General features: G+C 56.3%; 9 protein-coding genes and 1 non-coding gene across 10 annotated transcripts; 3 read left to right on the forward strand and 7 right to left on the reverse strand.

The window, feature by feature from the left end:
* Positions 1–97: 97 nt before the first annotated feature.
* Positions 98–484, forward strand: PHSY_004203 (hypothetical protein; the record flags this gene model as incomplete). The annotated part of the gene is made up of 1 exon (XM_012334817.1): positions 98–484. The coding sequence occupies one exon, from the start codon at positions 98–100 to the stop codon at positions 482–484; it is 387 nt and encodes a 128-aa protein (XP_012190207.1).
* Positions 485–680: 196 nt separating this feature from the next.
* PHSY_004204 (hypothetical protein) lies at positions 681–2267 on the reverse strand (the record flags this gene model as incomplete). Its single annotated transcript, XM_012334818.1, has 1 exon — positions 681–2267. The coding sequence occupies one exon, from the start codon at positions 2265–2267 to the stop codon at positions 681–683; it is 1587 nt and encodes a 528-aa protein (XP_012190208.1).
* Positions 2268–3699: 1432 nt separating this feature from the next.
* PHSY_007626 lies at positions 3700–3802 on the reverse strand. Its single transcript has one exon. It is a non-coding gene; the product is annotated as a tRNA-Gly (tRNA).
* A 501-nt stretch (positions 3803–4303) lies between these two features.
* Positions 4304–5497, reverse strand: PHSY_004205 (endopeptidase; the record flags this gene model as incomplete). The annotated part of the gene is made up of 1 exon (XM_012334819.1): positions 4304–5497. One exon carries the CDS (start codon positions 5495–5497, stop codon positions 4304–4306), a length of 1194 nt encoding a protein of 397 aa, XP_012190209.1.
* Positions 5498–5595: 98 nt separating this feature from the next.
* On the reverse strand, positions 5596–6630 carry PHSY_004206 (RNA12 protein; the record flags this gene model as incomplete). The annotated part of the gene is made up of 2 exons (XM_012334820.1): positions 5596–5784; positions 6358–6630. The coding sequence occupies 2 exons, from the start codon at positions 6628–6630 to the stop codon at positions 5596–5598; spliced, it is 462 nt and encodes a 153-aa protein (XP_012190210.1).
* Positions 6631–6853: 223 nt separating this feature from the next.
* PHSY_004207 (ATPase) lies at positions 6854–8877 on the forward strand (the record flags this gene model as incomplete). Its single annotated transcript, XM_012334821.1, has 2 exons — positions 6854–7027; positions 8782–8877. 2 exons carry the CDS (start codon positions 6854–6856, stop codon positions 8875–8877), a joined length of 270 nt encoding a protein of 89 aa, XP_012190211.1.
* A 32-nt stretch (positions 8878–8909) lies between these two features.
* Positions 8910–10869, reverse strand: PHSY_004208 (hypothetical protein; the record flags this gene model as incomplete). The annotated part of the gene is made up of 3 exons (XM_012334822.1): positions 8910–9059; positions 9181–9378; positions 10594–10869. 3 exons carry the CDS (start codon positions 10867–10869, stop codon positions 8910–8912), a joined length of 624 nt encoding a protein of 207 aa, XP_012190212.1.
* A 216-nt stretch (positions 10870–11085) lies between these two features.
* PHSY_004209 (hypothetical protein) lies at positions 11086–13095 on the forward strand (the record flags this gene model as incomplete). The annotated part of the gene is made up of 1 exon (XM_012334823.1): positions 11086–13095. One exon carries the CDS (start codon positions 11086–11088, stop codon positions 13093–13095), a length of 2010 nt encoding a protein of 669 aa, XP_012190213.1.
* Positions 13096–13224: 129 nt separating this feature from the next.
* Positions 13225–19788, reverse strand: PHSY_004210 (hypothetical protein; the record flags this gene model as incomplete). The annotated part of the gene is made up of 1 exon (XM_012334824.1): positions 13225–19788. The coding sequence occupies one exon, from the start codon at positions 19786–19788 to the stop codon at positions 13225–13227; it is 6564 nt and encodes a 2187-aa protein (XP_012190214.1).
* Positions 19789–20788: 1000 nt separating this feature from the next.
* Positions 20789–23410, reverse strand: PHSY_004211 (AAAP amino acid permease; the record flags this gene model as incomplete). The annotated part of the gene is made up of 1 exon (XM_012334825.1): positions 20789–23410. One exon carries the CDS (start codon positions 23408–23410, stop codon positions 20789–20791), a length of 2622 nt encoding a protein of 873 aa, XP_012190215.1.
* Between the last annotated feature and the right edge of the window lie 401 nt (positions 23411–23811).

Below are 23811 nucleotides of genomic sequence, written 5' to 3' on the forward strand. Positions count from 1 at the left end.
GAACACACATATAAACTAACCCGCCGTTTCCAACCTCACAAAGCAACGATCAACAGCGACCGCAATTCCTTCCTTCCGTGCACCTTTTTACCCAGCCATGCTTGCTATGATGCAAGGTCGACGACCAGACAACGCCATCATCGTCGAATGTTCTGGTCGCAACGTCACGCCTGCCGACCTCGCCTCCTTTCCCTTTCCAGCGCAAATCTCTCCCGAGACAAACCTCTTTTCAGACCGAAGCCCTGCCGAAGTCGTTGCTTTCCGACGTGACAACACTCCCCACGCACCGACGTACAAGCTCATCATTCGACTTCGAGAAGGTCTACCACGGAGGATCAAGCATTGCGTAGACTACTATGGAGGATCAAGGTGGAACTTTGGCGACTTCGATCGGATGAGAGGCGAGGTTCAGGACATGCAGAGGTTCGAACTGCCTTTGCCTAGTGCGAACAGGAGGGACAAACCAGAATGTACGATCTGTTGAACTTGAAATGCTTCACTCTTGCGGAGCTTGCGGGAACAAGCATTCACACGGCCTATTCTCGCGAATTTACATACTGAGCTTGCCGGTCAAGATTGACAATCACAGACAAGGAATGGGAATGCATCTTTGCGGTCTCTTCGTATTGTCCGATTGCGACAACAGATTGTCTTTGCCAGAACCGACTGAATTGCGACAGCTAGACAAGCCTCCTACCATGAACTTCCTGGTTCTCGGCAGCGTCAACAAACGGATCCTCGTCAGCCGAGGCGAGCGTCGCTCCACCCGCAGACAACCTCCTCACGCTAGAATTCCACGATGGCTGCCTCGACATTTCCTCGCCCATTCCTGCATCGCCTGCAGCGGCTGATTCGATATCGCGGTCCGCTGCATAGGTAGGAACGCTTACTCGCGGGATCTTGAAGGTCGGAGTCACGGGCGAAATGCGCCTTGATAGACTCTGGAATGCGCTGTTGGTAGGGGAGGTCAGCGGGCTTGTGTTGATGGACGGTAGGTCGATCACGAGCGGATCTGATCTGGATCGAGAGTAAGAAAGAGAAGCCGCGTTGATGGGATAGGCAGGAATGTCCTCGTTCAAGTTTGTTCGCGCTTGCCTTCCGTTCCTGTCGGGTGGCTGGTACTGGCTGGCAGAGGAGGACGTGTCATAAGTCGAAGGATTCTGCTGGACGGCTTGGAGGCTGAAAGGAACTTTGACCACCTGAATTTCTTGTTCTGGCTCGGCAGACGGAAACGAGGTGATCATGTTGTGGATAGACAGCTCGTCGATGTGCGATGCCGTGTAGGGTGTATACGCCTCAGAACGTCGTCGTGAGCTTTCGCTGAGTCTGCCAAGGGCTGCGAATTCGAGAGTGTCTCTAGAAGCATACGCTCCTTGGGTCGTCTGACGCGGGATTTCAGGCGACCTAGCCCCATTCGAATAGGTAGCAATCTTCTCGCTGAGCGATAGGGGACGCAACGTCGACGCGCGTTGCGAAGCGCGGCTGAGTCTCTTGGTCCTTCGACGCGACGAACACCACCGAGCCAGGGCGAGAATGATCAGAAGAAGCAAAATCCCACCAACCACACCTCCAGCGATAGCGGCTTTGTTGGTGGTTCGTGTCGGAGGCAAAGTCGAGGTCGACGCCGATGCGGGGGAAGAAAGAGGTGCTGCTGCCGAAGACAGAGGTGCAGCAGTCGAGGTGGATGATGCCTGCGCCATCGAAGACACGCTCGATAGCATCGTCGAAGTCGGCGCTGAGCTAGTCAAAGACATAGTCCTGGTCGCCGAGCTCGAGGCAGCAGCAGCAGCAGAAGCACTCGTCGAGGTTGACGACGGCGCAACCACAGTATTGCCGAACGCGTTTCCGGGGCAGCCTCCAAAAGTGTATGTACTCGGTTCAATCGCCGTGACCTGAACCGATCCACCGCTAGACGAGGTAGCCGTGGTGAGAATGTTGCCATTCATGTCGGCGAGTCCAACACCGATGCGATACTCGCCGCTGGGTCGGGTGCTACCGAAATCGGTGACCTTGTCGTAGGTACCTGGCGAAGGGAAGTCGCCATTGCCGAGAGCCGAATAGAGCAGCGAGTAGTTCTGACCTCCTTGCTGAGAAACGAAGAAAAGCTCGACGTATGAACTGACGCTCCATTCTGTCTGTGAGAGAGTGACGCTCCAGTCGAGCTCGGTGCAGTTGACGGATTGGATAGAGAAATCGAGGGCAGTGACCGGTAGCGATACCGCTGCGATGAGCAGCGCCACTAGCGTGCTCAGCCGTAGAGATGCCATCGCAGGTCGAAAGTCGCGAACGGCAAGCCGGCTGTGTATGATGGTGGTAGGAGGTCGAGACAGATATGGATGGGCCATCCACATGGATGAGGAGACGAAGGAACGCGCTTGTATAGTGTCGGCTTGGTCCAAGGTTGACGATGAGCGTGATCGCCTCCAGCGTTACGAATGCCAGCCCATGGATGACTATGGGCTGTCAGGATCAAAGTCTGTCAGAATACAGTCGCTTGATATTGTCCAAGCTCTCGGGAAGCCCCGAAACGTCTGGCTGAGACCTCTTTCGTGCGGAGGTGGAATGGGCGGGCCAAGCCCTATCCCCGCACTCTCTCATTTTGGCTTGAGCTCGAAGGCAGAGTATGTCTAGGCGGGGACAAACGCCCATCAGCATCTGTATGCAGTAGCCCGCATCTCGCCAAGGGACCGGTTTAAGACCCATCAGTGCTTGTCGCGGATACTATTTGCCCTATGGCTTCTCTCGCCTCTCGCCCTTCGACTTTCTCCGCAGACTGCTAAAAGCTGAGTCAACCTGACTTTGCGTGTCGTCCCTGTCTCCTGCAAGAGCACAGCAACTTATGAGACCCACGACATTGGGAGCAAGTGCGAGAGAGGGAGCTCGCAGCGGCACATCCGAAAGTGAAGCGCAAAAGAATCATGCCATATTATGCACTGCGGGACACGCGGAAAGCTCGGGAAGCCTGTGTGCATCTCGTTACGTTCCTGGCTGGTCCCAAAGATATCCGCTTCTCTCGCTGTCTCTCTCCACTCTCCCACTATGGCACCTTCGAGCTGAGACTCAAAATGGCCCGTTTTCACTAAAAATCGTAGAAACCAAAAATCAGGTGGAAAAACAACGCCCAAGGCTCGCTTGTGCAGATGGGCGTCGAGACATTCAATCCCAGACATGAGACAACCATAGCCGCCGCCATCTCCTACGTGTGGTTTGGAACTAACGTTAGATTTCACTTTTGAGGCTTCAATTGTCGACCATGGATCAGTTGCCGGTCTCGCATGTCCTTATGTGATCGCGGTGTGTAGACAGCGGCTAGCTCCACCGCAAGCTGCGTGATGGCAGTACTTCCACTGAAACGACACAAGCGCCGTCGCTTGTGAGTGTTGAATATGAACCGGTGCCACTGTCGGTTCCCTGTCTGACAAGCTCGTCAGCGGGGTAACGACGCCTCAGTTCCTCTCCCAGTCATGTCAACAAGGCAATAGAAATAGGTAGAACCGACAGTAAACGGATCTACCGGCGAGGCTTTGTCACTTGCGGAGACAGGCCGATGGAATGTCCGATCCATACTCGATGCCATGGACTCACCGCAGAATGTTGCCAAAAACTGTGTCCCCAGGCGAGCTTTCTACGATTGTTAGTGCGGCGTCGCATAAAAAAGTGGGTTGAAAAAAGAGGGCTTCAAAGAAGCGAAAAAAAGAATGCATTGACGGGGACTCGAACCCCGGTCGAGTCGAAATCGGTTTTCACGTCTTTGGCAGACGATGAGTGGCAACGACTCATGATACCCCTACACTATCAATGCTTGCATGACGAGAGTGTGAAAAGTTGGAATTATATACCTGTATGCGGACGTAGCCAGTGATGTGCGAAATTCGTCCACTTTAGGGAGGTCCTATGGATGCCTGATGGGTCTGCCGGGAATGACGCTGACTCCCAGAGAAGCATTGGACACTGCGGAACGATGATACGAGTGCGAGAACAACTTTACGACAGGTGAGAACGAGAACGCTGGCTAAACTTTGAGAGGAACACGGTCAAGCACAAATGCGAAAGACTTCTCGGAAGCACAATGCAAGGATGTGGTGTATGTTGTTATCGGTGTCATCTTCTGTATTGATCTCTGAGATGCTCTTAAAAGGCGAGCTACATTGATTGTCAACATCAGGAGAGGCTGCGAGCGGAACCGGGTGTATCTTCCGTGGTTCTGCGAGCCGAATCATCGTATAGAAGTCGTGAATTTTGAGAGTCGAGACGCCCATTGCATTGTATCTTTGTATTGTTTTGTTTCTTTCCTTGTACGGCTTTAAGCCTTGTTGGCGAAGCCGACGCGGTTGTTGTCGGTGTCAAAGATGGCCACGGTGTTCTGGAGCCACGAGTCACCGGTAACCCAGGCGTTGACGCCGACGTCACCACCAGCGATCGAGAGCACACAGTCGCCGTTGTTGGTGGTACCGAACGAGGTGGTAGCAGCCGAGAGCGACTTGGAGTAGCTTCCGTACTTGAAGGTGATGGTGGGAGGGCTGTTGCAGTTGTAGTATGCGTAGGTGGAGCCGTCCTGGGTGAAGGTGGGCAAGCCGAGCTTGGCGAAGAGCTGCTTGGCCTGCGAGGTAGGAGCGACGATGATGGTGGTGCCGGTGTCGACGATCGATTCGATGCTCTGGCCGTTGACCGAAGCTGGGACCTGCCAGAAGCCCTGGCTCGAGTCGAGGCTCTGGTAGATGGGGGTAGTGGAGTACTTGGCCGAGTTGGTACCGCCGAGGAAGAGGGTGGAGCCCGAGGTGCGCAGGTCGAACTGGAACTTGCCAGATGAAACAGCACCGGCATTCTTGAGGCTGTAGAAATAGGGGAGGTACTTGGAGCCGAAAGCAGCAAGCTGAGGAAGAGCCATGCCAGAGATTCCCTGCGAGCCCTCGGAAGAGTCGATGAACTGAGTGTTGGAGACACCGATGGCGGTGTTGGCAGCGCTCAAGCCAGCGATGTGGACAGTGTCGGTGTAGATGGTACCTTGAGCGGTGGTGCCGTCACCGTATGCGGTGGAGAACTGGTCTCCGTTGGTCTTGGAGGTGGACGACTTGCTGGGAGTGTAAGCGCCAGGGTTGACAAGGGTGTCCGAGGAGCCGGTGTCAAAGTCGATGGGGAAGCTCTGCGCAGGGGTACCGTAAGCCATGGTACCGGTCCAGAGCTCACCACCCTGCTGATCAGTGAGCGAGACGGTGCCGGTCGCACGCTTGGCGAGGTGCTCGGGAAGCTCACGCTTCTGAGGGTGGACCTTGCCGGTGTTCTTCTCGTAGTTGGCGAAGTTCTTGGCGTACTTGGCTCGCAAGCTGCTCATGTGAGCGTCAACCTTGGTCCAATCGATCTCGCTGGTGCCGGCCTTGGTGAGGGTGGCACGCTTCGAGATTTCGATGTTGATGCCGCGCTCCTGCTCGACGGGAGCGGCGACGGCGAGCGCCGAGGTGGCGATGAGGCCGGCAACGAAGGAAAGCTTGAGCTGCATTTTGGTTGTAGGGGTAGGGGAGATAGGTGCAAGGAAGAGGGAGCTGCTGGTTTGTGAGATGGGGATTGTTGAAGAGGAACGGACGAGCCTGGCTCCCTTTATAGCCGTGAAGTTGATCTGGTGGAGCTGGCAAGCAGATCGTTGCTCTGTCCTTCACCGTCCTGCTGCGGTCTAGCGTCAACGTTCGTACAGGACCGTATCAAACCCTGGCGCTTAGGACGCGAGAAAGCAGGCGAGGCTAACAGCATCTCTGGGTCGAAGGTGACTCTACACCGGGGATCGGAAGCCTGTGAACCGAATCAGACAGCGTCTAAACTCCTGCCTTCATAGTGCACAGAGACTCGTAGTCAACTGTACGAAGCTTTTTTTGGCAGCAAAAGGAGACCGAGACCAAGACCGAGCACGGTAAAAGGCAACGGCAACCTGGAGTCTGCCGCTGGCGGGCAAACAGAGGGTGGCGGGCGAGGGATCTCGAGAAGAACAACAGGGAACAGGCGAGGTTGACTCGCTAGCCGAGCGCCCTTCTGTTCGAGTTGGTCAGCATCCGAGGCTGAAAAAAGCCATCTCTTACTACGGACGGCGGCGACGCCAGCGCAGGAACTGTCACACTCTAGAGACAGGGAGGCTGACACCTGACACCCATGATTGGGGCAGACCAACACAGCCGCAGCCAAGACGCGAAAGCAGCAGTATGTCTTGCTGTCGAGTTGGGTGTCCAGGGAGATGGTGTGCCACTGTCGGCATGCTGCAGTCGAATAGGGGTCCAGTTTCTCACAAGACCCGATGTGTCAATTCAAGCCAAAATCGAAGACTAATTCAGAGCAGACGGTCAGCCCCTATCCTCGCGTAAAAAGACTTACAGTTTGGTTGCCATGATTGATGATGTATCGCAAACGAACAACAGCCTTCTGCGATAAGCTGATGGAAAGATCACAGGCTAGCAACGGACTTGAATGCGCCAGAGTACTTCGGAGGAGGTCAAGCCGCAGGCTCGCGTCGGTAAACGGCGGCAGCGGCAGCGGAAGGGTGGGGGTCGGGGTCTTGTGGCCGCCACCTTTCCTGGACACGTCGGAGTGCCAAACCTGGGCTTTGTCGAGCTGCAGCACACGCGCATTAGCGCATCTCGCGTACATGCACGCTCGATTCACGTCACACTCTCGATTTGGCAGGCCGACGGCATTATTGGTGGCGATTGGAAGCTTGGCCGGGGTGCATCAATCAACCTTATTTGCCGATTTGTACGGGCTGGTTGTAGCGATGATTCCTGTCAACCCTGTTTTGGCTGTTACCTCTCGTGATCAGCGACAACGATGACGAGCGGATTGATAACCGGCACACCACCTTCCGTGTCTGCCGATGGTTCGGCTCGCATCTCCGGCCGCTTCCAAGATTGCCTCTATCACCTTGCAGGTGTCTGCAGAAGATAATGTGCATGCCTTGGTCTCTGGACACCCTTCATCCGACGCTAATGTGCCGTTCGTCTATGCCATTGACAACCACGTCGCGGAAGTGCATCGCCCGAAACCATGGGTGAGCAAAAGAATGATACCATGACGTCTTTTGCTGAGAAGAAAAGAAATGTCTATCTTAATGCTCGACGGCTTTGCGGAGTCTGACTTCGAAGGTAGGTCAACGGCTGTTCCAGTGTGATCAGCTAGCGCATGGTCGCGTTTGCCACTCGTTCGCCATGGATGGTCACGACAAGACATCGTTGGCCCGCCCGCCCGTTCGCCGGTCAAGATCTGGCGAGGTGCATGATCAGAACGTTGCGATGGGAGCCAAGAGGCCTTCTGCAGCAGGTTGCTTGCACCGCGAGGAAGATTTCGAGCTGTCAAGTTCCGTTGCGATTTTGGGGAAAGCGATTGGCTGGAGTTCACTGCGGGGATCCATCAAATTCGCAGTCGGGCTCGGCAAATTCAAAAGCCAGCCACGATCCCAGCTGGCGGCAAGATCGCTTCGTCATGGCCGCTTCCTCGTGTCTGAGCCATCCAAGCTGACATGTCTTTTCCCCGCACCAAGCGAACTACCAACGTCGCTGCCTGTTCACAACGAGAGCTAGTCGCAGCTGAGCAAGGCTTTGACTGCAGGAGATCCCCGGAACAGTTTGGCGAAGGCACAACGGCGAACTCGAACATCGCCGAGATCGCTGACCTTACTGCACTCTTCTGGAGCGGCTCATCGGTATCTTGCCGAAGGTTGATGCGATGAGGGCGGCGGCAACTTGGTGCGGCCTGACTGCGGTCGGATGTCTTTCCGCCGGACAGTCTGGCGAGAGCTTGGATCTGTCGACCTGAGCCGAGTTGTGGTTTCAAAGCGCAGATTTGAACCCGACTCGATAAAGGTCTCTGAGTGTACGCGCACAGCTAACAAGTCCTGCCTGCCACGTTTGTCGAAGGGTAATTTCGCTCGCTCTTTTAGGAAGGTTCGCTAAACGACATAGTGAAACTGCGCGAGGCAAGGTTGCCGGGAAGCAAACAGCAAAAGCGCGCTAAGTTATGCATTGCGAGAGCTAAGCGAGGACAAAGTGTTTCGAGCGCCGGTCGCAGCAAGGAAATCGTACTTATCGTTGATTGTGGTCCGCAGCGGCGACCTGGCACACCTGAGCCCATGGCCTTTAATTCATCCTCGTAACGAGATGATTTGAGCCACCGCCTTGCTCAGTGCGCAGCTTGCGATGCTCGATGGAAGTACTTCGAGACGGATGAGTACGTCACCTGCGTCTATTGCGAGAGACATTGATTCGCGTGGCTCCGGTAGGGCTTCCACAGACTTCGATCAGTTCGGCTCCATCACAGAGACGTTCGAAATGAGACCTGTTGCATGCGATGCCGTGCGTCGACGATAAGAAATGGGCTGTGCTTTGCAATAGAAGCAGGAGCAGGAGCATGGCAACAGACGCCGAGAACGAAGCTAGTGGCGGAGCAGACCTTTTCCGTAATCCGAGTCTCGTGCTCGCCTATGCAACGAGATTACCGACAATGTATGCTGCCTTCTACTGCTTCTTGCTGGGACACAACCTCTCGCTTGCTCAATTAGCCGTGTGATCCGGCAATGTGTGCTCCCGACGGTTTCGCTCTACGGCCCAGAAAGCTCTGACGAAACACAACTATTCCTCTTCAGGCCTTAATCGCGCCCTCGTGGCTTTGTCAGGTGGTCACCGATGACGAACTCTGACCCAAGTATCGGCTTACAGTGGTCCGTCTCGCTAAGCTGTTTTAGTCGCTCGCAATCTTCCTCGATATGCACCTCGATGATCATCGCATGACCGATTCATTATTCTGCAGACACAGGCCTTTCGCATCGGCGACAGCTCCTCGTTTGGCTGCTCTGGGCTGCTCTACGCCCGATTCAGGTTGAGATCAAAATTGGATTGCGGCTAAGTGTTGTCTTCAATCTGCGGCTGTACAAATAATCATAGGTTGGACTTCACGGCAGCGATGCACTCGATCTCGACGCCAACGTCCTTAGGAAGACGAGCGACTTCGACGGCGGATCGGGCGGGCTTGAAGGGAGCGAAGCGCTTTTCGTAGATGGCGTTGATCTTCTCAAAGTTGTTCATGTCCTTCATGAAGATGGTGCATTTGAGCACGTGCTGTTTATACCTCACGAGAAGCGAGCGGAAAGAGTCAGCAAGCAGAAAGGGACGATCGAGAAAGATTTTTGATCTCGTTGGGGGCACTCACAGATGGCTCGGAGCCGGCGGCCTTGACCACGGCGAACAGGTTGTTGAGCGCCTGCTCGGTCTGCTCCTCAATTCCACCTTCGACAAGCTTCATCTGTGGGGTGAAAGGAATGCAGCCCGAGACGTAGGCTACGCCGTTGTGGACCACAGCCTGCGAGTAAGGCGCGACCGCACCGGGTGCCTCGGTGGTGTGAATGACCTTGTAAGGAGTCGACATTGTTGCTAACGATGCTGAAGTAGATAGATGGCGAGCAATAGCCACAGGGCATGCGACGACTCTCGGAGTCAGTTTTGGAGCATTCTGAGAAGACAAGGCGAACCGGGCCGGCCGCGCTGCTCGACCAGCGTGTCTGAGCAGAGTTGCTGGTGCCGAAAGCATGATCGAGCTCACGTCTGTGTAAGGCTGTCTGTCAAGATTTTTGACTCACAATGGGGCGGTGATGCTGAATATCGTTGACGTGATAGTGTAGACAAGGGCGGACAGCTGTTGCTGCGACCAACCTGACTCGAAGATGAAAAGTGTTGTTTGGAAGAATTGACGCACGGATCAGGCTCGAAGAAAATTTAAAGGAGAGATTCTTTCCGCAAACATGGCTTTTCATGCAGGAGAGGCTTCCTTCCGTGTTTCGAGATAAACTTCCGACTCCGCTCGCCTTTGTCCTGCCAGCTCGCAACAGTCTGACAGAGCAGTCTGCGATGTCGACATCGACCCCCGCTATTTATGGAAACCCGCGACTCGGCGTGAATGGACGCACGGTGTCACCGTGACACACAATCATCATGTCGCTCGGCGAAGAAGGTCTTGTGATACCAACCCTTTTGTTTGGATGAGCCTTTTCCCACAGTTCCGATTCGGAAGGCACTGGTGCGGACGATTGTGGCGGGAAGCGAGCGGTTGTTCATGCGGAGCTAGGTATTAACGGCCTGATCGGCTTTGAAGGCGAAGACGAGCGCATACGATGATCAGCTGTCCATGACAGTTCGAGGACCGGCGGAGGCTGGGCAGATTGGAGTCAGACCGACGGTTTCTGAGAGCTGTGGCGGCCTGTAGCAGACAGGTAAGCGTAAAAGTGGGGAACCAACGGGCGGTTTTCTTCCTTTTGGAGAAGCGCAGTTGTGCATAAAGTTAAGCGCAAAAGTCGGAGTGTGTCCCACGATGGTGACGAGCGACGATGCCACACGGAAGTTGATCTTCCGCGCTGCATATTTTGCGCTAAAGCAGCCGACGCAGCCATTTGTTTCTCTACGTTCCTGGGTCCCTGGAAGCGTTCCCCTTCACTATGCCACCTTGACACACGATATCAGAGATAGGGTAACAGCATCATGAGCCAATGTCCCAGCGTTGCCATCTGGCTAAGGATCGAGTAAGTTACGACGTGAGTACACGCTCGGAAGCGGCCCTTCCGTGTTTAACCTTATCGCAATTGCGCTCGTCATCAGCGGGGAACTCGGAGATGAGGCTTCTGGAGATGGGGCTATTGAATGTAAGATATGCTTGCCGAACATGCTTCTCGCGGTCGCAGCGTATCGACAAAGTCACAAAGCGACCTCTCCGTTTCCTCCACCTCCTCGGTCTGAGACCAATTCGGTATTCGGAATCGCCGAAGCTCGCAACTTGACTTCGAGTCACTTCGCCTCTACTTGGAAGGTCCGTCTCTAGAAAGTTCTCTAGCCAAGTTGTCGATGACATCAATGAACAGATCGATCGGGCATCCCGAACCGGATCGATCCTTTCAAGGGTTCAACTGGGCTTGGTGTGAGCAAATTCAGGGTCCATCAGAAGCTCGCGTTTCTCGAGTTCGTGCCTCTGCCTTGTGGACCCTGACAGGACGCGTTCCTGCACCACGCTAACCTTGGCTGACTGTCCTTTGGGGCCTCCTACGTTCATCGGACGACATCGTTTGCAATGGCGGAATCGAGCACATCCTCCGCCTCACCGCGAGCCGCCAAGCGTCGACGGACACAGCGCTCCAGCTCCGGACTGCAAAGCCGAAGTTCCATTGCATCCTCCACCTCGTCCACAAGCAGCAAAGAGGGCGCCGAAACATGCTCCACGTCTTGCTCTTCTGTTCCAACACCTCGATCTCAACCACCGCGTCTGAAACGCTTTCTGACATGGTGTCGATCACAAGGACTTCACATTGGATCCAATTTGGACTTGCGCTATTCGGGTGATTCGATATCATGGAGCATCGCAGTCCATGCGGACAACCTGATCGACAACGATGTGGTCGTCGCTACCATCCCGAAATCCGCTGTTCTCTCACGCAAGACGTCGGCACTCTCGTCAGTGCTTAAAGGAAAATGGCTCAGCGAATCACACGAGACGGTCGGGCTGGAACTCGCTCTCTGTCTGCTGTACGAACGATGTCTCGGCTCAGTATCGAAATTTGAGCCATTCATCTCTATTCTACCACGCCTCCCTGTCTCCCTTCCCTTTCTACGGGATACATCCGACGATTCCTCACCATGGCGTTGGATATCAGGCACAGAAGCAGATCGGATCGACAACCGTGCTTCCCTCTCCTACCATCTCTCGACCTCAACGACATGGCCTTACTCGCACGATTACGGCATGAGCAAAGCCAAAGCCCTCGAGTATTTTTGTTCCACGGGCATCCCAATACTCGCACGGAGCAAACTGTTTGATGCTACGCAGAGGCAACATCTCGACGGACTGGAGGGTACATTCTTGACAGCGTACACGCACGTCTCTTCGCGAGACTTCATCGTGGATACTTACCACGGCGTAGGGCTGGTTCCTGTGGCGGATCTATTCAACCATGCGGAGGTGCATACGGTCCAGTTTGAATCGGATCAGGACGTGTGCGAGCTGTGTGGGGTGGCATTTTTGACGGGACACGAGCAAGAGATGTGTCGATTCGGGACGGAAGCAAACAAAGAAGACGTGAAAGCAGATGAGGATGAAGAAGGAGAAAATCGTGCTGCGCATGAGCCAGAGGCGCAAAGCCATGTCGACAACGGGGAAGAAGAAGAAGGTACTGAGACAGCTTCTACCATCGCGAAGGACGACGACAGCGGTGAGGAGACCCCGGAGGACCACGTCGACACCCTCGATATGCGCACCTTGACCTCGCACGCTCGCGGCGCCGAGATGTTCAACACGTACGGCCCACTCACCAACGCTCTCCTCCTCACACGGTACGGCTTCTGCCTCGACACCGAGACGGATATGGAGCGTTTCACAGTGGATTTGCGGTTTCCTCTGGAGAGGAAAGCGTTCCTCCAAGCCTTCCTTTCCGAGCCCGCTTCGCCCTTCAAGTCGATCCACGAGGTCTTAGCGGCCTTCGACGAGTTGCTGTCCCGTATTGCTGACAGATATCCTCGTTCAGGCGAAGAGGATGAAGACGAGGACGAGGATGAGAAGACAGAGGACATGGAACCTGCACTCCGCACCGAAAGTGTCGCCATCGATGCACTGCATCAACTCAATCAACTCTTACCGAGCTCTCAGGAGGGTTGGCTATCATCCTTCTGTCCACTCTACGCAACCATTCCAGACCGACCCGAGGCGATCGACGAAGACTTGGTGGAGAGGGATCAAATTCACCCACTGTTCATCTCTTCCACCGGTCGAACGAGTCTTCCTCTGTTCCTGCTCACTTTCCTACTGCATTGCCGCAAATCGTCTTCGCCGCTTCCCACGAGTCTCTCGGACCTAAAGCTGGACAGCGACCATGTGCAGAGGACGCTACGCACTTTGCACAGATTTTGGTCAGACCGACTGGCCCAGCTGTACATCAACGACCAGGTCGAGGTAGCTCTGCAGCGACTGGAAGATCACCAGGTGGAATACGTGGAAAAAGCATGCATCCAACACGCCTATCAGGAATACGCCGCAACACAATCCGCCGTCGCCAGTCTGCAAGACCTAATCAGCCCTGCCAGAACTTGACCCTCGCTGGCACCCACACATCCCAGTCTCATCACACTTTTTGCACCCAGACACGCTCTGACTCTTGACATGCATGGCAATCATCACCATTTCTTTGACCACAAAGTTATTCTCCTTCTAGCTCTACCTCTAAAATGTCTGCCAACCACCCTGATCCATCGCAGCCTCGATCTTCCTCGCCACGATGTTCGCCACACCATGGCCCCAGATCTGCTTTCTCAATTCATCGTACCTCTGCTGATGCAACTTCTGCGGTCGACCCTTCCTGAGCCCAACATCGATCTCGCCGTGACTGTCGAGATACGGCGACAAAAAGTGGAAGGTGCCGTTCCCTTGGTACAGCAGCAGCACGAGGTTGCTCTTGATCTTGAAGTACACACCGACACTACCGCCGCACGTATCCATGTGCTGGTTGCATTCTCCCCGTTCGCCATCGTCTTCGCTCTGACAGCAGAAGGATTGCAGACAGACCACATCGCCGCACAGCAAGCACAGCGCGGGCTCGGGTGGGACGTTGCCGCACTTCTTGCAAGGTCGTCGACGTGTATCCTGCAGCAAGGTGGCGAGATCAGCGGGCAGTTTGGCCAGCTCGTAGATGTGCGGGTGCTCCAGAAGCAAGGTTGGATGCGATTCGGCTGCTTGGAGGTAGGACGAAGTGAGCGAGTGCAATCCGGCAGATGAACGGCCGAGCGTTCCACTGGCCAGCGATGCGCTTCCGGATGCGCTTCCAACGCCTGCCATAGCAGCAGCAGCACTCGAGGGTCGATCGTGAACACTCGAGTTGAATCCTTGGATCGCGAGGTGCGAACTGCCGAGCGGTCCGGGCTGGATTGGCAACGGGCGGAAGAGCGAAGCCAGTGGCACGTACGCGTGCTTGATCCAGCCTTCCACCAGGCTCGCCATGGGTGTCTGCTTCTCTGCACGCACGGGCAAAGCCTCAGAAGGCATCGGGATGTGCAGCTGCGTGAGGAGCCTGCGGTACTCGCCTGGCGATCCTTCGCCCCCTTGCCTTGCAGCTCCATCGTCAGCCGTCGGCACACCCAGCACGCGTCGCAGGATCGCAGCACGACGCAAGAAGGGCAGCGTGTAGCTGCAAATCATCTTGGCCAACGTGTCGTCGTCCAAGTTGTCAAATCCGAGCGTGATGTTGCCCCTGGCGTAGCCGACAAAGCCGATGATGTTGGCGACGGTCCAGCGCACGTCGGGGAAGATGAGCCTGGCTTCTTCGACGTCCTCCTTGCTGATGTGGCCCGGCTTGAGACCAGCGCCCGGTCGAGGCGCCGAAGATGATCCAAAGAGGTTGCCCATGTGGCCGTACACCTGCGGCCAGATCGACGGCTGTGCCAGACCAAAGACGGTCTGCACCAGACACACGTAGTACATGAGTGCCGTGCACTGCGTCAATGCGTCCGGCGCCACTACGGCAGCTTCAATGAGAATCGAGATGGGGTCACGAAGGAGCAGGGGCGAGCGAACCGCATCGTCTCCACCCCAGTGCGGCAGCAATCGCTTCAGAAGGCCTCGACGAATGATGTCGGGACCCTTGGACCCTTCGTGGAAAGTCAATGTCGATACACGTAGGCAGTGTATCAACGACCTCAAAAGGTCCACGGTCGAATCGTTGAGCGCGTCGGCGACCGACCTCTGCTCCACGGGTACGTCGCAGTCTGTCGAAGGCGAAGGCGTCATGCCTCGCTGCGAGACCTCGAGCATCGCGATCGTGTATGCGACGAGCTCTTCGGGAATGTACATTTTTCTTCCCTGTGGAGCCAGGATGGTGTGCTGCTGCAGCTTCTCCCTGACCGCTTTTGTGGCGTGCGACATGGGCTTGAGCACATTCATCAATCGATCGATCATCTGTCCTGTAGAGCGATTGATGTTGGCCATCTCGAGACGCATCTGCAGAGAAGTCTGTGAATGGTCGACGAAAAACGGCAGGAAGGCGCCGCTGCCGTGATCCGTCTCCTGGTAGTCGGCGACGTTGGTCTTGGATGAATGCTTCAGAATGTCGATGTTTATCTTGCGAATCCAGTCCTGCAGTGGCGTTTCGTCCGACGCAACTGAGCCGAAAGGCGGGAACACTCCTTCCGCGGTCGTCGCAGGAGCAACGTCGGCCACAGGCAAGATCACGTTGCCGAGGCTCTTACACAGCGGGCAGATGAATTCGGAGCGGTGCAGATCCTCAGGGTGGTTGCGGGCGATCTGCTGCGTGTGACGCTGTTCGACGCTTCGGCAGTAGGTCTCGAAGCATTGCAGATGCATCAGATGACCACAGGCCGATGCATAGAAGCCGAATCGATGATCGTCCTGCGGGAAGCTGCCGTAGGCGGGTCCTTGCCTTGACTTTGCAGACGACGGAAGACCGGCTCGACCCATCGGGGTGGTGCCTTGAACTCGTTTGCCTGTGCTGCTGCTGTTGCGATCCATAGTGAGCGGTGCTTCCAAAGCTTGTTGCAAGCTTGGTGCGTCCTGCTTGGGAGTCATCCGCATCATCCTGCTTTGTTGGATGTGAGCAAGGCTGCCGAACGCCTTGTTTGATCCCAGGCTCTCTTGGCACAGGATGCAGCTTCCCCACGTTCTCTTGGGCGCTTTCGAATCGATTCCAATCGATGACGTCGCCGCATCCACCTCGCCCTCATCGCCATCGTCGTCGTCGTCTTCATCGTCGGCACCGAGCTGATCGAGCAGACTCTTTTGCTGTGCCGAAAACTTTTGCATGATGGCAGCCTGGCGAGCTTTTGCGGCGGCTCGTCGAGCTTCCTCGGCGGTCCTCTTCTTCGGCGCAATGCCCGAAACCGAGTTTCGCGCGTCAGTCGAGACCGGACCGCGTCCTGTGGCTGCGAAATGTGCCTCGACGACGTTGCGCGCCTTGGCAGAGTGGGTTGCCACCTTTTCCAGACACCAAGTGATCTTGGCCTTAAACGGCTTGAACTTGTCGAGCAGCTCGGCGCGGCAAAGCATTTCGACCAGAGTCGACTCGGACCTGGCAGGCTCGCCACCGAGGCTGCCTTGCTGCGAGTCAGCTTCTTGGAGCTGAGAAGAGAGCAGTGTGGCTGCTTTGTCCGCAAAGCTGCCGGCCGCATCGACCAGTCCGATCATGATGATCTGCAGCGCGGCATCGACGAGCATGTCCGGCGCATACGCATGTAGAGAGAGCGTCTGATCGAACGCCTTGAACAGCAACGAGACGAGGATGTCATTCGACAGGACGTCGAGCAGGCGTCCGAACAGGGTGCCGCGCAGCTGGTAAAGAGCCGGTTCCGGCACTAGCGGTGGAAGCTCTTCGTCCTTGATGGCCGAGACTGCACGTCCGCTGCTTCGGGCCAGACCTTTCTTTTGCCTTTCACGGAGGACCTCTTCCACCTTTTCGCGCTGGTTGCGGGTGTAATGGTAGAAGAAGGGCCGGATCTCGGCGTAACACTCGTCTTTGAGCTCAAAGATGCCGAAATCGTGCGTGCCGTCCGGGGCGCGGAAGGTCGACACCTGCGACAGGATCCGCTCGAAAGCAGCGTGGTCGGTGAACTTTTCGGGAATGTTCTTCGTCACATCGGTGAATGTGCCTTGTCCAAGCGCGAGGAAGTGGATCACTTCGCGTCGGATCTGTGCCTCGATGGGCCATGCGCATACCGAGGACATCTCGGACAGACACGTGGTGATGAGGAACAGGAGCTCCTCTGCCAGGAAGACGCCCTGCACTGCGTCGTAGGGTCTGTCGCCAGGAGTGTCTGTCTGATTGAACCATGTCAGGAGATTGAATCGATCGAGCAGCGTGAGCAGGAAGCGGTCTGTGTCGAGGATGGCAAAGCCTGCTTGGATGAGCAGCAGATCCTGGTCGTACATGATGCCACGCATGGAGTTGTCGCGATAGTGGTGCGCTTGCGAGCGGATCACGAAGCCGTTGCGCACCCACATGTTGCAACGGATCTGCGCAAGTTTGACGCAAACGCGCAGGGGATAGTCGATGGCGATCAACAGATTGTTCTCATCCAGCTTGGCGCCGAGCAAGGCGTCGAGGCGTTCGGAGCCAGACCACCTCTGTAGCTTCTCGTGGCCAACGACGGGGATCTGCCTGATGAGCTCGGCGAAAAGCCAGTGCAAGGGATGATGAAAGCTAACGGATTGCGATTCGACCGGGAACGAGATGACGGGCATCGTCTTGGTACCAACTTGGGTTCCGATGGTGTAGCTGGCATCGTGGAAGGCGACCTCGGGGTACGTATCTGGATCTTCGCGGGACAACTTGGAGGAGCTCCAGCAGATGGCGTGGATCGTACCAACGATGGCTTCGAAGAGCTGTTCTGGGGCAGCGTGGGCAAACGCTTCACCAAACATCTTGGCCGCCTTGCCGAGATGCGAGCTGATGTGGAAGACGGGGATCCACATCTCGCTCTCGAATTCGACGTGGGCAGAGACGGCGCGCTTCGACGGATGGATCGCCTGAAAGAGCGAAAGGCAGATGAGAAAATAGTCGAGGTGGCCGTGCCCACCCTGGGCGATGAGCTTCTGAACGCCTTCGGACGCCAAAAGGTATCGAATGTCGTAAAAGATGTGGTAGCTGCGGGACTGGCGCAGGAAGATGAGGTGGACATTGGCCTGGCTCTGCGCACGCGTCGGCGGTGGTAGGACGAGATCCGTCTTTTCGTTGACCAGCGAGCCCGCAAAGATGGACTGTAGGAGGAGGAACAGCTTGGACAGGAAGCTCGCCTTGTCGACCAGCATGGTCGCGATCGAAGGCACACTGAAGAGCTGGACTGTCAAGAAGCAGATGGAATACTCCTGTTCGCGGTCCTTGAATGTGAATGTCTCGACGAGCTTGGGATAGACCTTGGCAAAGCGCAACGCCACCTCCTTCTTGATCTCTCGGTGCGCGATGAGCGACATGAGGAGCGCCTTGATGTCGATCCGCGCCGACTTCCACAATTTGCAGTCCAACAGAAGAAGACCCTCGTAGTGAGTGAGGTGGCGAGGATCGAAGAATTCTGGGCTCATCGAGCCCGCCTGGATGGGCTTGAGGGGATGGAAGGGAGTCAAAAGGCTTCGCGCAACAATATGCTTGAACGCTGCGCCATCCGGCTTGAGTGGCTGTCCGAGCCAGGAACCGAGCGAGAACGATGAGGCAAGCGGTGCTGTGGCATCTTGCGACGAGGGCAGATACAGGTTGCAGTTGGAAAGGTCCATGAGAAAGTTGAGCACGACCTGAATCACTTCTTCGGCAAAGACATCGAAAGCGGGCTGAATGGTGACGGCGAGATCAATAGAATGCAGCACGCGTGCAATCTGGTGCAGTCGACGCAGATCCGGTCCCACCTCAATGATTTCTCGGCCGTGCTTGTCGACACGCTCTGCAACTCCTTTCGCATCGTGTTCGGAGCGACCTGTGGCGTCGGTCACAATGTCGATCACTTGACTGAAGCTGTGCTTTTCGTCGTTCCACAAGATCACGGCATACTGGCGACTGGTGCTGGCTGCATTACCAGCGGACTGGGACTTGGCGCCGTCCAAGCCAGATTTCTTCCGCGACGCCGAGAACGAGAGCATCTCGCTAGCTGCCACAACGTTGTCGGAAGTGCTGCTGCTCCGGGTCTCGAGGGAGTGCGGCGCCGATCGCCAACTGCTACCTTCGCCAATGTATTTGCTATCGGGATCCGAGCGACTGCCTCTGCGAGCACGGGAACCCCAAGCACGGTCGCTGTGGTTGCTCTCATCCTGGTCGTCCTCGTCGATGCTGTCGCCAACCAAGTTTTCGACTTCGACTGCGCTCATCTCCTCGTCGCTGTCGCGCGGTCCCGAAGTGCTGCTCTTGCGCTTGGTCGGTGTGCGGCTGGTCTGCTGCGCCACGAGGCCTTCTTCGAGACTCGGGAGCTGCGATACGGCATCCGCTGTGTGGAGAGAAACGGATCCCTCGAATTCGGGTGCGTGGTCGAAGACAGTCACGATGAGCGTGACGAGCTCGGCGACTACGTCAAGCAAAGGATCGCGCACTTGTCCAGGCAGCGCTGCGAGGGCGGCGTCGATCTGATCGAGACCGTCAGCTTCTTCCGCACCGCTCGACGATCCGCCGGCAGTCGTGGAGGAGTTGAGTACGCGTTCCGCACGCTCCTGTGATTCGCTCTCGAGCTCCATGTCGGCTAGGGAGGTATTTGTGTTGGAGGAGGAATCCGAGTGATAGCGACAGCACACGTCCTGCTTCCACGCCTCGGGATCTCCGCAGTCGCAGCAGCCTCCGCTGGAAGAGGAAACGCTGAATACGACGTCGTGGTCGTCCCTGGCATGGATCGAGGCTTGAAAACAGGGGGCACACTGGACGCACGTATCGTCGAGCCCGCAGTCGCGGCAGCGGTAGATGGCCTCACCTTTTTGAAAGAGATGACCGCACGGCATGCCTCTACGGGACTCCGAGTACTCTGGACCCAAGAGATCGGGGTCTTCGACGTCATCGTAGGCGCTCGAGGTGGACCAAGGCGACTGCGCACGCTGTGCCTGCTTGCCCTTTTTGCGAGCGAGCGCGATTTCGCGCGTCTCTTCGATCTGTGCGCGGGAGAGGTTCCAGCCATGGGTGGCGAGCAGGTTGAGCGCCTCGGCGACACTGGTGCCGGGATCGCAGGGTAGAAGCACGGCGGGACTGGGGACGCTCTCGAGCAGGTGACGGAATAGGTTCTTGTGGAGCGTCGTCCTGATTTCTGGCGTGACCATGTACGTGGAGGGTGCGGACTGAACAGGCAGCGGCACCAGGCGGGAGAGCAGATCGCAGACGGCAATCTTGGCCGAGCGAGCGCTTCTAGGCGCAGGTTCGCGCCTCATAGTGTCGATCGAGCAGCGTCTATGGCGAAGCTGCTAAGACGGCTCGCCAAATTGATCTGTTGCGACTCTTGGCTGCTCAGCAGGTCGTCGTGCTCGATGTGGCAAACGGAATGGCAGCCAGGTACACTGCAGCTGGTGTTTCCAGGTCACGCTGAGCGCTAGTGAGTCGAAAGACGAATGCGAGTTGCTGGGCCGCCAGTCTGGTGGGCTGCGGTTGTTGGTGGTGAGACAAGCAGCAGTCGATCAGGACAGCGAGAGGTCGGACTGTAGAGGAGCGGGCCGTATGTTTGATTCGATCGCCGGCGTCAAAGATACCGTACAGGTGACCGCGGAGTAAGTGCTGAGCAGCGATGAGGGCAGCGGAGGTGACGGTGAGACGAATTGTAGAGGAGACGAAGGTGGAGAGGCTAAGCAACAGCTGCGGCGCTGTTTCAGCGATAGGCGCTTTCTGACCTTCAATAGCCGCTCGAGCCTCTTTCGCTTTGCCCACTTTTTTTCGGATCGCCTCCGACAACCACCGTTTTTTCGAGGGAAAATCACGCACCGTGCATGCAGTCTGCGTCGGACGGGCTGTCAGTCAATCTGCCAGTCAGTCGGCAGCGGCGTCTTCTACGGCACAGCCGAGGAAATCATTTGGCGATCCTGGAACCAACACACAAAGCCGCTTCTGACGAGCTGGACGCGAGACGAGATGAGCTGCCTTACAGACACAAATGACCTCAGCAGCTGGCTCATGCTTTCGTTTTCAGACAATCATTAGCAGTTGCTGCTCTGACACAATGGGATGGAATGCAATGCCTGTAATGCTTTCAAAGCCGGGTATAAAGGGGAAAATGCGATGGAGGCGAGGTGTGGAAACAGCAAACACGAATGACCGAGACTGGAGCGCTACCTAAGGCAGAATGATGCGCAGACCGCCATAATCGCAGAGTGGATGTTGCGAGGAGATGAGCGCACCACGACCGCTGGGACACGAGATGAAGGATCGCGAAAGGGGAATGCCGAGGCGATCAGCGATGGCACGAACCACCTGCGGTGTGAAAGGTGCTTCGACGAATACCAGGTCCACCGTGACGGTGGGAAAGATCTCATCGACCAGCTGAAACGTCTCGTCAAGTTGTTCTGGAATGTTTTCGATCGACTTGTAGCAATGCACCAATTTGCACTTGGACGTCGGTTCGTTGCGTTTGATGTAGTAGAGTGCGTTGGCAAGCACCGAGATGTCGTCCGACTTGGTGAAGTAGATGACCGGGTGATTGCGTTCACTGCGGATCCAGCCAATAAGTCTCTTTTCGAGCCTCGACAAAAGCCGCCCGAGGCACGAAGAGCGCTGATGCTCTACTAGCCACACTGTAATGCGAGCGAGGTCGACCCTTTGAGCCAACGCCATGAGCACCGCGGCCATGGCGACAAAATAGACGAGCGTCTGAACAATGATGACAGGAGACAGCGCAAAATTGCCAGCCATGGCGGTGATTCCGGTCCCGATACCCAGCAGCACGACTGACAGATGAGCGATAGGAGATCTCGGCAGTGAAGGTCGCGCATACTTGAGCAGCACGAGCGAGATTCCGAACAGCGTCATGACGCAGAGGAAGGACACGCTGAACACCGAAGACAGGGTGGTCAGGTTGAAGCCGCACGTGGCGCTCATCACTAGCGTCAGGGCGAGAAAGAGGGCAACAGAAGGGTAGGTGGCGCCGGTCTTGGGCAGCCGACGCTGCAAGGCTCGAGGGACGACCCTGTCGTCGCAGAGCGTGTCCACAAGGCCGCAAAAGGCGACGATCCCCGTGATGATGCCACCACAGAGAACCAGGCAGGCGTCGATGACTACAAAGATCTTGAGCCAAGCGCCTCTTCCAGCCACCTGTCCTAACAGCGAAAGCACGTTGGCACCACTCAGAATGGCCTGCATCGGGACGAGAGCAATTACGAGCAGCATGAGGGGCGCCTCGGTGAGCAAGACGATGATGTGCAGGTTTCGAAGCGCCTTGGGAAACTCGCCGGGCTTGACCTGGTTGATGTAGGACGGGCTGCATTCGAAGCCGGTTAGACCAACAAAGGCGACGCAGACGCCGTCAAAAATGGCGCGCGCAATGCCTTTCCCCGTCGAAGGATCACGTATGGCAGCCATGCCGATGGCCCAATTCTCGTGCAGCAGCGAATTGCCGGTACGGATCCAGGCAACGAGTCCGGCAACGATGAGCATGAACATGGTGACGACGTGGAGTACAAACATGCCCAGCGCCACGCTACTCGAGTCGCGCATTCCAAGCAAGCAGAGCGCTGCAAGTCCGACGAGTAGGAGGATCGAAATGACACGACCATCGATGTGGGTGTGGCTGGTGAGCATCTCGCCTTCAATGTAAGCGCTTGCGGTGCCGGCGCTGACAGCACCGGTGGCGACCGCATCAAGAAGCGTGATGGCAGCAGCCAGCACAGCTACGAGCTTGGAGGAGATGTTGGTCAGATACGAATAGTTGCCTGCGTTGCTTGCAGATAAGGCAGAGGCGAGCTCGCAGATGATGGGGCGGAAGGGGTAGAGCAGCAGGCACGCAACGAAGATCGAGATGGGCGACATGACGGATGAGACTGCCACGACAGCTGGGAGGGCGTAAAAGACAGAACCGGTGACGGCATTGCCTGCGATGGCCGAAGCTTTCCACTGCCCAAGCTGAAGGCGTGGTGGTTCAGCGGCGCTTGATATTGGCAAGTTTGAGGCTGGTGAAGGAAGCTCGAGAAGCGAAATGGAGCCCCAACCGGCAAATTCCCATGCTCGATGGATGGCCATAAGTGGGTCTTGGCGATCCGATGCGAGGGTGGTGGTAGGTGCATCGGGCTGTAGACCTGGAGCCGCTTTGAGCTCGCCGTGGCGAAGAGCGTGACCCCAGCCGGATTCGGACGCGGTGAGATCGTCGCTCCTGGAGGCATCAGTTGTGGATTGATGCTTCGACGTTGTTGCGTCGAGGATCGTGGAAGCTTCGAGGTCGAGGACAGAAGCGATGCCATTTGCGTCAAGATTGGTAGTTGGCGACACGACCCTCCTCTTCCTCTGACGACGAATGATGGTTGCAAATTGAGACTCGGCGAAGGAAGGGGGCCGTAGCCGGTTGATGTCCTCGTCCTCATCTGTGCGAGCGGCGATCGGCTGGATGGACTTGCTCTTGCCAGCGCGTTGACGAATTGGTGACGGTTTTGTAAATTCAGACATCTTTACGAGGCGGTGTGGGTTCATCGCATCAGTCGATACTTGAGCAGATCGATGTACGAGACCGGTATCGGTGGAAGCAGGGGTGAACAGGTCCGCATGCTCGAGCGTCGGAATGCGTTGCCTGTTCGAAGAGAGGCGAGATGGTGTGTTGCGCGAGCTCGTTGAGACTTGCCGGCTACGATGCTGTTTGGGCGTTGTATGCGAGTTGGCGTTCGGGCCCTCGTCGCCGGACGCGGCGTGGCGACCAGCTGCATGAGCAGACAATGGATCGTCCGGTGAACTCGCGGACGATGAGGCGGACATCCTGGTCTGCCCGGGTCCTCGACGTCTGAACACCAAATGTCGCGTGAGAACGATACGATGGAGGGACGGACGCCAATGTCGGAGTCGATGTCGAAGTCGAAGTCGATGTCGGTGTCAAACTTCATTCGTCCATGCAAGGAACACGACGTCACAAATCCCGTTCCTAAAATCTGGCTCAAAAATTAGGTTCACACATCCGCGCACCTGCGGAATTTATTAATCAATAAGAGATGTTAGGTGTTGGGCCAGAGTCGTAATTGCGCACCTCGGAAGAGGTTTGCTTCATTACCAGGCAGAGACTCCTGCTCTCCCGTGTAACTCCTAGGAGAACTTCGGAATGATGGGGCATCTTTGCGGGGCGATGCACGAAGAGGCTGCGAAATTAGCCGATCCGAAGGGGT

The sequence above is a fragment of the Pseudozyma hubeiensis genome, assembly GCF_000403515.1.
Source record: "Pseudozyma hubeiensis SY62 DNA, scaffold: PHS42, whole genome shotgun sequence".
Taxonomy (NCBI): Eukaryota; Fungi; Basidiomycota; class Ustilaginomycetes; order Ustilaginales; family Ustilaginaceae; genus Pseudozyma; species Pseudozyma hubeiensis.